We start from the raw sequence: 12,638 nt of genomic DNA, 5'->3' as shown, positions 1-12,638 counted from the left end.
TTTGATCTCAAGTATTAAATAATAGTTATCACATAATAGCCTACGTTGATCTGTCGTGCAATTAAAAACAATCTATACTATGTGGGCTTAGTTTATATGCTTTTTACGTGGCAAATCCACTTTTTTCAAATAATTGCAAATGTCCAAATTACTTCCGTGATAACTGATTTATATATGACAGTAGGCTATAATGATTTCGTTTATGTGGGGAGGGGGAGGGACGCGTCACTGTTCTGGGTGGTTCTAAAGCCTGGCTCACATGACTCAGGACATTCCTTCCTCATATCGACGACATGAAAGCCGTAGTCCACAATACAACGGCGAGACTTCCGCTACCTGCTCCAAATACAGGGCAATGAATACAGAGTATTGAATAAATCAGGCTGGAGATAGAATATCACAAAGACCTAGTGAACGTCTACAGTCAGAGGTGCAAAACGGAAGATCTGATCACCACGAAGAGTGTACGTTCATTTCGCGCTGGCAAACCTGCGCTCGAAACTCTAGGCTACTCCGTTATTGTGTTGCGTATCATTTTGTGATAGCACTGGACTTGGTAAAATGGCCAACAAATATTCTTCTGTAGGAGTGGCTGTATATTTGGCTATTCTAGGTAAGTGTTTTTCTATGTTGAGCATTCGGTTAGAAACAACGTCACATAATCTTTTTTTAAGCTAAAGGCTCCGAGTGTCTACAATAATAACTAGTAAAAAGATGAAGTGACACTGACCGTGTTTATCAAGGAGCATTCTAAATTGCACGTCGCTACAGTTTATAAATAGGCTATATGGTTCTGCTTGGAGATATTGAAGTTTCATTGATTGCAAATGTTAGGCAATCTGCCAAAGTATAGTACCCCACGGTTCTGAACAGAGTTTATTTTGACGTGTGTGCTCTTTTTTGTAGTGCAAATGTAATCAATTTGTGATATAACTGAGTTTGTGTTGCTAAATCAACAGTGTGCGCCTGTCTGTCAGCCGGAGACAATCGTTCATAGAGCCGCTCCATTGTCCCAAAGAGCGCCTCACGTGACCGCAGTGCTTTGTGCGGAAACAGTGGTCCCTCTATGCATTTTAGCTTGCTGCTCAAACAAACCCATCATCCTATGATTTAATGACACACACGAACATAGTGTCGTAACAGCAGTGTCAAGTGCCCCGTTTATATTATACTGTTTTCCCGTTATTGGCCAAATTTCAAAATTAATTGGTCACATATTTGTTATAAAAACATTGGCCTATAACGCGTTCCATCACGTTTTCATTACTCTTGTTAACCATCAAACAATGCTATCTGCAGTTTGGAAATAGGTGTGAGGTGTGACTTGGTCACTTATCTTACACATTCACAGTAGGCCTATCACTGCTGCGTGACTGTGGTCTGTGTTCTCAGGCTGGCCTTACCTGGGGGAACCTTTCATTTCTTCATATCCACTGGTACTGAAGAATTGTGTATCAAGTGAAGTTTGTGTGTGTGGGTGAGGTAGTCAGGTAGTCATTGCTCTGTTTGCAGAGTTTTGTCGTTTATTCATCCTCGAATATCTACAGTTTATACTGCTCTTTGTGTGCCTGTATGTGCATGTGTATGTTTTACAGTGGGCGTGTAAAGAAAACAGCTTAGAAACTATAGTAAATCTCCTGAGTCATCATCAATACATGCAGACAGTGCATGAATATGCCATGGTACACATGCTAGGTAGCAAGTTTCAGCAAGACTATTACCATTATCCTGTAGGACAGGACAGAGGCCTGGACACTGAACTCTCATGGTCTAAAGAGAAGACCCTAGACCTGACGTACAGGAAGTGCTTATTGTGCTAATTAGAGAGAAAGAGGATGCAGGAAATTACTGCATCGTCTTCTCAGCAAGTTTAAGCCTGGGTATGTTATGTAGTCTGTCCTAATGAAAGAAAGGAAACCAAAGGGGGAAGCCACTCTCCACACCTCATATATCCCAGGGACAACAGTGAACCTTTGACCCCCGTGTCTGTTGCAGTCACTCATTGAGGTGTGAGTTGACCTCTTGACAATGCGACTGTTTTACTACTTACTCCAACTGGCCTTAATCTTAATGTCTACCATCACTTATAATAGTTTACCCTAACAAGCCCAAGGTCACACACACACACTATCCTTGGCACACACATTCAGAGTGCAGTTTGGGGCGGAGCAGGTATTAATAGTCCTGTGTGTGTGTGCAAGGAAAACTGACTAAGGTTGTAGATGTAGTGTTTGGTAATGCTTGCTGTTTGAGCTGTGCAGGGGAGGGGAGGGGAGGGGAGGGGGGGGGGAGAAACGAGGAACTTGTTTACCTCATTCTGTGATTGCATCATCACAGTAACGTTCTAGAACTCAACAGGGTTTTCTAACTCTATATCAGGGTTTGGTTGAGAAAATTCTGAATTATTATAAACTTTTAATTATATGGTGTCAGTGTAGAGAATAGTTAAACAGTTCTCTGCTAAATGACATCTGTGTTGAGGTTGAATCCTTGACCCTACCAACACAAGCCTTGTGCTTCCCCCTGCTGGTCTATGTTGAAATAACAACACTGCGTTATCTTGACTTGGCAAACTGTATACACTGGAAAAATGAGAGTTGCCTGTGGTGTTGGTAAAGATAATAACGATGACTGTTTACCCCACAGGTTGCCTGACCTTGGCACAAGCTGTCAACCTGGAGGTGAAGCAAGGGAACTCAACCTGCATCAAAGCTGAACTCTCCGCCCTGCTTACCATCCCATATGACACTGTCAACGGCACGGTAAACCACAACTCCCACAATCCCCTCTGACAATTTCTGTCAAATCTCACGGGGTGCCTGCGTAGTGCGTGTACCATATTGTCTGAGTCCTTAATCCAGTGGCTTGGGTTTGGTTTCTGCTCTGGCCATTTCTTTATGCCTTCCCCTCTCCCTCTCTCCAACATTTCCAGTCTATTCTCTAACTATCTCTTTTGGAAAAAAGGCAAAACTATATATTTAACTTAAAACTGGAATTTCCTATATTTTTACATTCCCTTGCAATGTTCTTTAAATGTGGGAGGGACCTTGGAACCTTCCTACTAAAGTGTTTTAGAGACAAGGAGAGACTTAAAACAAATTCACCCTCAGTTTGATTTTGTGGCTTGATCCTGTTTATCAGTCTAGTTTTGAGGTGGCTAGCATTGGAGTGATCACACAACATTAAGAAACACATTACCTTACAATGTAGCCAACAACAAGTCAGTCAAGACCAAACAGACTGAGTTGCTGGATAGAAAGTGTGTCTTAGTCTGGGTTCTAAGTTCCTCCCTTCTCCTCAGAACACAGCGCAGGTCTCCCTCCCTAACTCGACGACTGTTGACGTCAGCGCCAGCTCGTGTGGAGAGGACGGCCGCGCCCCCTGGCTGGTGGGCATTTTCGGGGCGGGTCACACCCTGGGCCTGGGCTTCTCCACCAATGGCAGCTTGTACAGCGTGGCCAACTTGTCTCTGCAGTACAACCTGAGCGATACCTCTGTCTTCCCATTGGCCAACAGTTCGGGTGAGAGGAACTTAACATGACAGTGTGACAACTCAAATTTGTACACTATCGGGCAAACAACTTGTATGACAAGTTCTTCATGAAGCTGTGGTTCATTAGGCCTGTCACTTCTTGTTGTTCTACAGATGTGGTCACCTTGATAACATCATCAGTGGGGATCTTAGCTCAGGTCAACACTACCTACAGATGCCTCACGGCCACGCCCGTACCTGTGGGTGTAGCCACAGTGACCTTCTCTGGGATGAAGCTGGAGGCCTACATGCCTGGAGACGACCTCAGCCCCAACGGTGTGAACCAGCACTTGTGTGTTTGTGTTTGTCTTTCGTTCTGCACGACTGTATACGCTGTGATCCGCTGAGTTGAACCGTCCATGTCTGTGTTCTCAGAGAGTGTGTGTACGGCCGATCAGAGCGCCACCACCACGGCCCCCCCACCCGCCACCACAGCCGCTCCCGCCACCACAGCCGCTCCCGCCCCCACCCCTCCCGGAACACCTGACCGGGGTGACTATGCCGTAACCAATGGTAACAACACTGTGTGCCTGCTGGCACGCATGGCACTGCAGCTCAATGTTAGCTATGTGTCATCATCCCAGAACAAGGTAATACACTTCTGGTAGCTCTATTGACACACGCACACAAGGTTCCTGCAATCACCATTCTCCCCTTGGTCCGTAGACCATCCAGGCTCTCTTCAACCTGCAGCCCAATCAGACGAGCAGCTCGGGGTCATGTGGCCCCACCAGCGCCACCTTGGTGTTGATGCAGGAGCAGACCACCAACCTCAGCTTCACCTTCACACTGGTGATGACCTCCTCCTTCTGTCTGTCTGTCTGGGCGCTTTCTCTGTCTGTCGTCTTGATCGTTTCTGTGCACCTCTACTCTTCTCCTTGCTCCCTCCATCTTTACTCATGTTGTTCTTCTCTTTCCAGAACATCACGTCTAAGAGGTACCACCTGAGTGGCCTGAGTTTGTCTGCAGCCTGGCCCGACATGGCGAGTGAGTCGCTCTTTTCTTACAGATACAGTCATGAACTATGTGAAGGGTTGGGGTTTTTCTAGGACTGCCTCTTGTTTTTTTAGACTGTTCTACACTGACATGTCTAATGCTAACCTTTTGGTCTCTCCCTCCCTCCCTCCAGCTCCAGTGTCAGCAAGTAACAGTACCCTGACTGACCTGCCGGGGACACTGGGGATGTCCTACATGTGCAGTGCTGAGCAGGTTCTGGAGGTGACCCCGGCCTTCTCTCTGAACACCTTCAAGCTGCAGGTCCAGCCCTTCGGCCTCTCCGGAGACCAGTTTGCAACCGGTGAGAAAAACGGAAGCGCTCTCTGACCCGAGCCTGACTGTTACTGGTGACGTCTTGCCTCTTTTCTCGTGCTCACGAAACGCCTTTGTCCCATGTCTCTCTTCGTCCTCCAGCGGAGGAGTGCCAGGTGGACCAGGACAACATGTTGATCCCCATCATTGTTGGAGCAGCTCTGGCTGGTCTGGTGCTCATCGTTCTCGTGGCGTACCTCATCGGTAGGAAGAGGAGTCATGCTGGATACCAGACTATTTAAAACCCACACACAATTACCTGTGGCCGCTGGAATCTGCCCCGAGCACCCCGACTCTTAACTGCTGACTGTCCGGACGATCCTGGAATCAATCCCGCTGTGTGATTATTTGGTGTGCCTGTTCGTGCGAGTGGTTGTGTGTGCATGTGTGGTGATGCATGTGGCTGTTTTATGTGAGTGCGTATGTATGTTTTGGTGTATTTGTTTTGGTTTCCTTTCAGTCTTAGTACACAAATCAGATTAATACAGAGAGCTCCATACTTGCTCCTAATCAACCAGTGTCTCTTACTTTGATGGGCTGTATGTGTGTCATCTGCAGTGGCTAGTACAGCATCTTCATTGTGGCTCTGACTGGTTCTTACCCAAGCTTGGGCGGATTTGAGCTTTCATGGAATTGAATGATTTTTTTTTATTGTGTATTTTTGTGTAAATAAAAGTAAATTTGACCCAATCTGATGTTTTCAAATTCAATATCAAGGACCCAAACAGTAACATAAGGCACATGCACTCATTAGACCTATACTATATACATACTAGGTTCAGGGTTCAGTAAGTCAAATGTAAGACCTTTTAAAGACATTTTACCCCATGGTGTAGTGGGTTGAGAACAAGGGCCAACACTACAACATCCTGGGTTCAAAACAAGCATAGAACGTAGTGCCAAACACATCCGTGGGCCCAGATCCCTTTAACCGCAGCGCACTCCATTTTACTTATCAGTTTTATTTATAAGTCCAAGAGCAAAAAATGATCTGTAAGAAGATCCTTCAGCCAGATTTGAATACAAAACCCCTCACACAGTAGCCCACATCCTTAAACACTGAACTATCAGGGATCATAACAATCTCCACTCAACATAAAAATTGACATTGCAGGTTGTTACAACTACATAGTTCAGAGTTGGGGTGTCAGAAAACCAAAAAGCAGGGCTCCCCTATAACTTACTGGGTTAATGTGCATGTTCAGACATCAGCAGCAGTACCACAACAGCCTGGGTTCAAATCCAAATTTTTAATGGTTTATTTTAACTTAAAGTTACATTGTGGTCATGTGAGATATGGGACTTCACCTTAACATAGTTTCATAAATATGGACCCCTCCCCCACGGTCTGGTCACCGGACAGATCATTGACGTAGCACCTCTATGGCTGCTATGTAGGTGACCCGGAACACTCCCCTCTGCTTCACCAGAGCCAAGCATCCAGCTTCAAAGTGCAAAGTCACAGAATTAGATCTTACAAAAACAAAGTTAAACCACTTAAGACTAACTTCAGTGTGTAACATTAATCTCAAAATGGATCTTCAGCTTGCAACTGAAGCAACATTCTTGTCATAAATAGATCAAGGACCACAGAACACTGTGGTTTCAACTATGCATAGACATTAAACTACAGACAGTTTATCGCAACTGTTGGTCTAATTGCAGCATCTAAGAACAATCAGCATTTTACATTCAGTCATAGTACAGTCTAAGAAGTGCATATCAGTATGGGAATATGTCCCAATATTCTGAAATGTCCTTGTCTAGTTCCTTGTCTCATTTGCCTCAAGGCCACTGATCTGTAAGGACTAGACAGGTGAATGCTAGTGGAATGCCCCAGTCTTCCGCCAATGAACATGAGGCCTAGGAGAGGAGGAAAGGAGACCACACAGTCGTATTGGGACGTGGCCCTGGAATGCGTCAAGTTTGATGGGGTGGGCGGGGTCAAGATCCCTCTGCTATGATGCGAGCACGACACTTCTCCCGCAGCTTGGTTATGGTTGCCATGGAGAGGCCTCCAGGTTCAGTGAAGATTTTCTGTGAGACCAGATTTACCAAGGAAAGCAAAGGATTATGGGATTAGTGAAAATGAACGTAAAAGATAAAAGCATCTTCTAAAAGACTCACATGTAATGCAAATGTAACGCCGGGAAAGGGTACATAGAGATGGACCTGATAAAGCGAGAGATTATCACTGCACGTTCGTGTTCGTGCGCACACACACACACACACCTGCATGAAGGCGTGGCAGTCTTCTACAAAGGGCCCCCGGGTGGTCTGTTTGAAGGCGTCACACACGTCTGGTAGAGACTGGGCCAGCTGGATCCCTGCCTGGCTGCGACGGATCAGCGTCAGCGCCACGCGGAACAGAATCTTAGAACCCTCGTAGAACAGGCAGTCCCAGATCCGCAGAACCGTCTGAGGGGGAACCAAAGCAGGAGCCGGCGTTAGTGCGACCGTCTCAATGTCAATCTCCTCAGTTTCATCACCTCCTTTATTCACTTTACTGCCCACCCCCCTCCTCTCCTCGCCACTATTCTTTGATCTGGTACCCCTCCATCACCCATACCCAGCCAGGTCACCCTACCTCTCCTCTTTTATACCCTCCCCAATCACCTCCACAGGCAGGACGTCGATATAGAGGCAGATGAACCAGCGGGAGACCACCAGAGTCCACATGACGTTGTGCTCCCCCATGGCCTGCCACACACCTGGGGCCTTGGTCCTCACCAGCTCCCCTAGGACCTCCTGGTCAGTCTTCAAGCCCAGCATGGCTGGTGTGTAGTAGTCTGAGCAGGAGAAGCCCACAAGGTGAAACTGAGCCACAGCTGGTTGGCTAGATCCATTTACCAGATTCTCTCTTTATTCGACTACATTTGCTAAAATCTCATTTTGCGGGGAATACTTTTTTCTTCTTCCTGTTTTAAACTATGTTATTGGTTCTGATTGAACAGGAAGTGAGGTAGTGGAAAGGGAAGGCTGTTTCATGTGTGACATTGTAGGATTACCCTCCTGTGTGTGTGTGTGTGTGTGTGTGTGTGTGTGTGTGTGTGTGCGCGTCGGGTCTTAATGAGCTCTGGGCAGATCAAGACCATGTGACCTCATGCAGGGTTATTCATAGCTCAGAGGAGAGTGGGCAGAAACAGGGAGATCCCTGCCCACGGATGTTACAGCACCTCGACACACACACACGTACACACACACATGAAAGAGTGTGAGACAGTGCTGACCTGGTAATATCCTGCCCAGTAGGGCATCCATCAGCCAGAAGGACTTTTCCTCATCTTTGGTAATGATGATGAGATAGCCTGCGATGAAGTTCATGCCCTGAAAGCAGAAAGACAAGGTTGGAGACATGACCCATGGAAACTCACCTAGGGACCTTTGCATGGCAAACACACTCAGGCATTGGTTTTATGTCAGGGGTTTATAATTGGTTTTCGTTAAATGTTGTTGATTTAATGCAACCCAGCTTCACAAAGCTAATTAATTCATCCATAGATAATAGACATATTATACAGTCTTTTGAATGTCGAATACACGTTTAGTTTTGTACGTAAAACAACAATGAGAGGGCATAAGAACAAACACTGAAGAGACAGAGCGAGTTAAAAGGAGGTTCAGACAGGACACAGGCCCCACCTTTATCTAGGAGAACCATGGAGCTTTATCTCTTTGCATTTCAAATCAGGATGCTTCCCATCTCATTAACACACTCACATAAACACTCCTCTCTGTGTGTACACGCAAACATATGCAGCCATGAGCATATTATACAGAGATGTGCACATGCGCACACACACTCGCGCGCGCACACACACACTCTCTGTCTGTCTGTACTCGACATGCCATTCCAGCTATAGACTTTCCATTTTAGAACACAAAAAGCTTATTGAGCCAACACTGGTGCTCCGAAATAGGATAGCATGCCATGGCAGGGGCACGCCAGCGGAGAGCACTGTGATCCTAGGCAAGTAGCAGTATGGATGGAAAGTTAAAACGCACAAAGCAACGTCAGGCTGTGCTTGATCAGGAAGACAGAAAGACAGGCAAGCTGACAGAGACACAAAGACAGACAGGTGCAAGCAAGAAGACAGACAGCCAGAAAGGCAAGCTAGCATAAAGACCGACGAGTAGACAGACAAACAGACAGAGAGACAGGTGAGTACGGGAACGTTGTTAGCCTCCCGTTACCTGACAGTAGCCTATGGCTGGGTTGTGGTGACCGTAGGCCAGCAGCACGTCGTAAAGGGCTTTCTGGAGACACGGCTCGGACGACTTACGGAACTGGACGTTGTCAGGAAACGTTCGGTTCAAATCTGACAGAGGGACGACACATGGAGCACAGATGTGACTGACTGTAGCTATGCCATCACACAACAACTCAACTCTCATCAACTGACTGCGTGTATACATGTATGGCTCTGTATATATGTATACAGAGCCAGAATTTTTTTGAGGGGCGTGGGGGGTTTGGAGAGAAACACTTTTTTGTCTTCTGCTAGTTTTCTACACAGGGTGACCAGTGGCTAAGAAATTGTGAATGACAAGTCATGTTCTGCAATAAATGTGCACAAACTTATTTCTACGTCGCAGACACGGTCAGTCATAGACAACGGTGTGTCAGCTGTAACAGTTGCTCCCGGCAACGTTGTGGTAGGTTTGAGTGCACGGGCAGCGGCTCTATGACATGACGAGCAAGCACTTTCTTACCGCTGCTGGCATATAGTAGCTTCCTTGAGCAAAACGTGCAGAAACAAGCACCAGACTCTCAGTTTCTTGCACCAACTGCCAAAAGGCTCGCCGTCTCTACCTTCATCTATCCACGCCCAGCACCATTTATTTTTGAGTCATTTATCTATGGGTAGGACATCATACCCAGGCTTCATGAACTTGCGCTCCATGCTTTCACCGACAACGCTAACGTGACGTATGGATCTCATTCACACTGTGTTGCCAGGACCCGCCCTGCTCTGCTTCTGATAGGCTTGTAACGGTAGTTATAGCTGCGTTCCTCTCATATGATTGGTAGGGGAAATCAATTGACTCCAAAATATTAAACCGTATGCAAGTTGCAACTTTTTTTTTTCTCATGGCCGCACGCCGGACATCCGGCACGGTGCCGGAATACTTTAAGCTCTGCATGTAAACTACACCTGTGTGTGTGTGTCACCGTGCGTGTGTTTTTCTCACCTGTGCGGATGGTCTCCAGCAGTTTGGGATCGTGCTGGCCGTCCAGGAGGGAGTGGTAGTAACCTGGGTTCTTGTCCAGGCGTTCCTGCGCGCCGCAGGCGGCCATCCAGACCTGACCCCTGTGCTCGTTGGGAACCCCCTTCCTCACGTACCGCTTCACTGAAGGGGTGAACACACACACACAGTGATAAGAGATACCAAACACATTTCCACAGTGTTAACCGATGGGTGCGTGATTGAGCCCAACAAAACATGGAAGGGGACGTGTGTGTGTGTTTGTGTATGCGCGTGTCACCCACTTTTGAGGTTTTTCTCCACCTTACGCCTTCCCTTCAGTAGTTTCGACCATTTGATCGAGCGCCTGGTGAGCACTGCCAGGTACTCGGACATCAGCTCCTCATACGACTCATAGTCAAAGTCCTTCGAGCGCTCAAAGCCATACGGGTCTACACTGAAACAAACAGAGACCGTATACAATGACATTGACGGATTTAGACATGGTTTGTCTAATTAAAACACCGCCTTGAAAGGGTTGTCTCCCTCAACTTTGCCTCAGTAGGGAGATTTAAATCTATAGGTGCTTAAGAAGGTTCTGCTGGTGCGTGGTTACCACAAGGATGTTTGCATGTCAGGCAAATGACTTAAATGTGATTATGTAAGAACCACCTGACTGCTCAAGATGAAGGAGGCAGGAGAAGAAAAAAAAGGCCTTGCAGCTACTAGAAAACCTTGCCTATTTAGGGCAAGATTTAGATAAAAGTTTAAAAAAATGTATACAAGCATTACTTTACAGAAAACTACAAAGGAATTTCAGCCATCTTGAAAGTCTACTAAAATCCACAAACAACTGGAAAGACCATCACCCATTCATAACATTGGAAGGGGTCAGCAAAACTTCCCTGGAGACCACTGCCTTCATAACACAACAGCAACAATATTGAGGACCCAGTGCATACAGTATCCCACGTGTGACTAAAACGGTGTGTGAATTTGGCGGTGTCAGGTTGAGGTTGTGAGTTGGCTTCTTTGCATAGCGCACATGCTATAACTCGGCCCCGGATAGTTACCATCTCATCTCCGTTAAAGAAACGTTCTACACCACAACTCCAGCCTGTAAAAGTGTATTAATGCGCATGAGAAATATATGCCAGTCAACATTTGTTAGTTGACTTACCTGTTTATCCTTTCTCGAGCACTACTGCCGCTGGGGGAGTTGAGGAAAACTTGGGGCAAACGTGAACCGTTGGCTTTGTTCTTCCCTTCCGTCTCCATATTGTATATCGGAGAAGGATTTCGCCTTGAGAATTAGTACTCGAGTCCAGTGTGCCCGATTAAAAATTGCAACCCAAGTTATTCTTTCGTCCAACAGTGTAAGAACCCCGTCGTCACCAGCCGAAACGATATTTCTCTCTCCATAAAGTGCCAGAACAGCAATTCCCTGCAGATTCAAATCCCCCTTCCGCGGACAATCCGATCCCGGTGGAAAACTGTCACTTGTCCCGTTGTAAAGTAAACAGCCACCTATGCTGTCGATCCGATGGAATTTCATGAAAACATAATTTAGCTGATCGAAGAAGGCGAATCAATTTGCATCATCCTCTCTTTTCTCTATTCGACATGTCGTAGCTGCACCTGTCGCACGCTACTTTGTTCAACTATGAAACCATCTTCATAATAATCCGTAATAATTTTGATATGTTAATACTTTGATTACTCAAAAATACGCAGCGAACTGTCTCAAATCAAGGTCCTTTTGATAAAAAAGCTCATACCCGGAGCAACTTTTGCTTCCACGAAGGTTTACAGAGCATACCCAGAAAGCACATGTCAATCAAATCATGAGCGAGAAATAGGAACGCCCTCTCTGGAAAAGTCTGGCCATGAAGACCGTTAAATCCAAGCACACCCACCAAGTTATTTAGAAAACGATTACTACTGAGATGTTCACAAATTATAAACCACTGAAGTAGTTGCATTTAGTAATTAGTGTACCTTTCCTTTGGCCACGTCAAATGGGATAGTCCCAGCTTTCCTGAACCAACCCCAATATAGGTGTTTTACCTGACGTCATTAGCCACACCCAGCCAACCAGTGACCGGTACGCTTTTCCACGGAGCCTCTTTTTCCCTTGAAACACACGTGCAGTCAAAACTTCACACTGCTTTTCCACACAATTCAAGGGTCCAAAAACGAACACGTTGTTATATTTTCTAAACTCCCATCCAACCTGTACATGGATAATCGAATTAATAAAAAGATTGGCTTGGGTTGTCCTCATCCTATCATCATCATGGTCTCGTTTGAAGGGGTTAGGGTATCTTATGGCATCCTCTTTGGCAGATGCATACTAATGTTCCAGACAGAGGGATAAATCCTCTTGTGGTAGCTGATCCTTGCAGGCTCTGGGCGGGGCTGTAGATGTGGGGGATTAGGTTCCAACCAATTCATCCGGTCTGCAATGTCATAAAACCTTGACACCAATTTTCTGTCTGTTCGTGTTCAATTTAATCAACATACTCTACCATCACCTCTGAGCATTTTTTTGTTGTTGCTTGTGGTGAACCATGCTGTAATCTGGGGTGTAGATAAGTATGTTGTCACATAT

General features: G+C 46.1%; 2 protein-coding genes across 4 annotated transcripts; one reads left to right on the top strand and one right to left on the bottom strand.

Moving 5' to 3' along the window:
• The first annotated feature begins 237 nt into the window (after positions 1-237).
• Positions 238-5,528, top strand: lamp1a (lysosomal associated membrane protein 1a). Its single transcript, XM_062447337.1, has 9 exons — positions 238-613; positions 2,647-2,762; positions 3,302-3,521; positions 3,647-3,808; positions 3,908-4,122; positions 4,199-4,324; positions 4,453-4,519; positions 4,662-4,829; positions 4,943-5,528. Exons 1-9 carry the CDS (start codon positions 562-564, stop codon positions 5,080-5,082), a joined length of 1,266 nt encoding a protein of 421 aa, XP_062303321.1. The 5' UTR covers positions 238-561; the 3' UTR covers positions 5,083-5,528.
• A 157-nt stretch (positions 5,529-5,685) lies between these two features.
• grtp1a (growth hormone regulated TBC protein 1a) lies at positions 5,686-12,378 on the bottom strand. Of its 3 annotated transcripts, none has more exons than XM_062447399.1 (8): positions 12,095-12,378; positions 10,333-10,484; positions 10,034-10,192; positions 9,035-9,159; positions 8,071-8,167; positions 7,457-7,629; positions 7,073-7,258; positions 5,686-6,877 (listed from the first exon to the last, which is right to left on the bottom strand). In XM_062447399.1, the coding sequence occupies exons 2-8, from the start codon at positions 10,421-10,423 to the stop codon at positions 6,785-6,787; spliced, it is 924 nt and encodes a 307-aa protein (XP_062303383.1). In that variant the 5' UTR covers positions 10,424-10,484; positions 12,095-12,378; the 3' UTR covers positions 5,686-6,784. The 3 variants fall into 3 exon arrangements, with proteins under 3 accessions (XP_062303383.1, XP_062303382.1, XP_062303384.1); XM_062447398.1 differs by lacking the exon at positions 12,095-12,378 and adding an exon at positions 11,208-12,054; XM_062447400.1 differs by lacking the exons at positions 10,333-10,484; positions 12,095-12,378 and adding an exon at positions 11,208-11,292.
• Positions 12,379-12,638: the final 260 nt, after the last annotated feature.

Source organism: Osmerus eperlanus, chromosome 21 (assembly GCF_963692335.1).
Source record: "Osmerus eperlanus chromosome 21, fOsmEpe2.1, whole genome shotgun sequence".
Lineage (NCBI taxonomy): Eukaryota > Metazoa > Chordata > Actinopteri > Osmeriformes > Osmeridae > Osmerus > Osmerus eperlanus.
This window is presented reverse-complemented; position numbering and strand designations above follow the sequence as displayed.

Excerpts from the sequence above, each read along its gene's own strand:
- lamp1a (XM_062447337.1), top strand. The coding sequence starts at position 562 with ATGGCCAACAAATATTCTTCTGTAGGAGTGGCTGTATATTTGGCTATT. Across the intron at positions 3,522-3,646 it reads CCCATTGGCCAACAGTTCGG|ATGTGGTCACCTTGATAACA; the intron begins GTGAGAGGAACT and ends GTTGTTCTACAG. Across the intron at positions 4,830-4,942 it reads CGGAGACCAGTTTGCAACCG|CGGAGGAGTGCCAGGTGGAC; the intron begins GTGAGAAAAACG and ends TTCGTCCTCCAG.
- grtp1a (XM_062447398.1), bottom strand. The coding sequence starts at position 11,305 with ATGGAGACGGAAGGGAAGAACAAAGCCAACGGTTCACGTTTGCCCCAA. Across the intron at positions 8,168-9,034 it reads CAGCCATAGGCTACTGTCAG|GGCATGAACTTCATCGCAGG; the intron begins GTAACGGGAGGC and ends TTCTGCTTTCAG. Across the intron at positions 7,630-8,070 it reads ACTGGGCAGGATATTACCAG|ACTACTACACACCAGCCATG; the intron begins GTCAGCACTGTC and ends TCTCCTGCTCAG.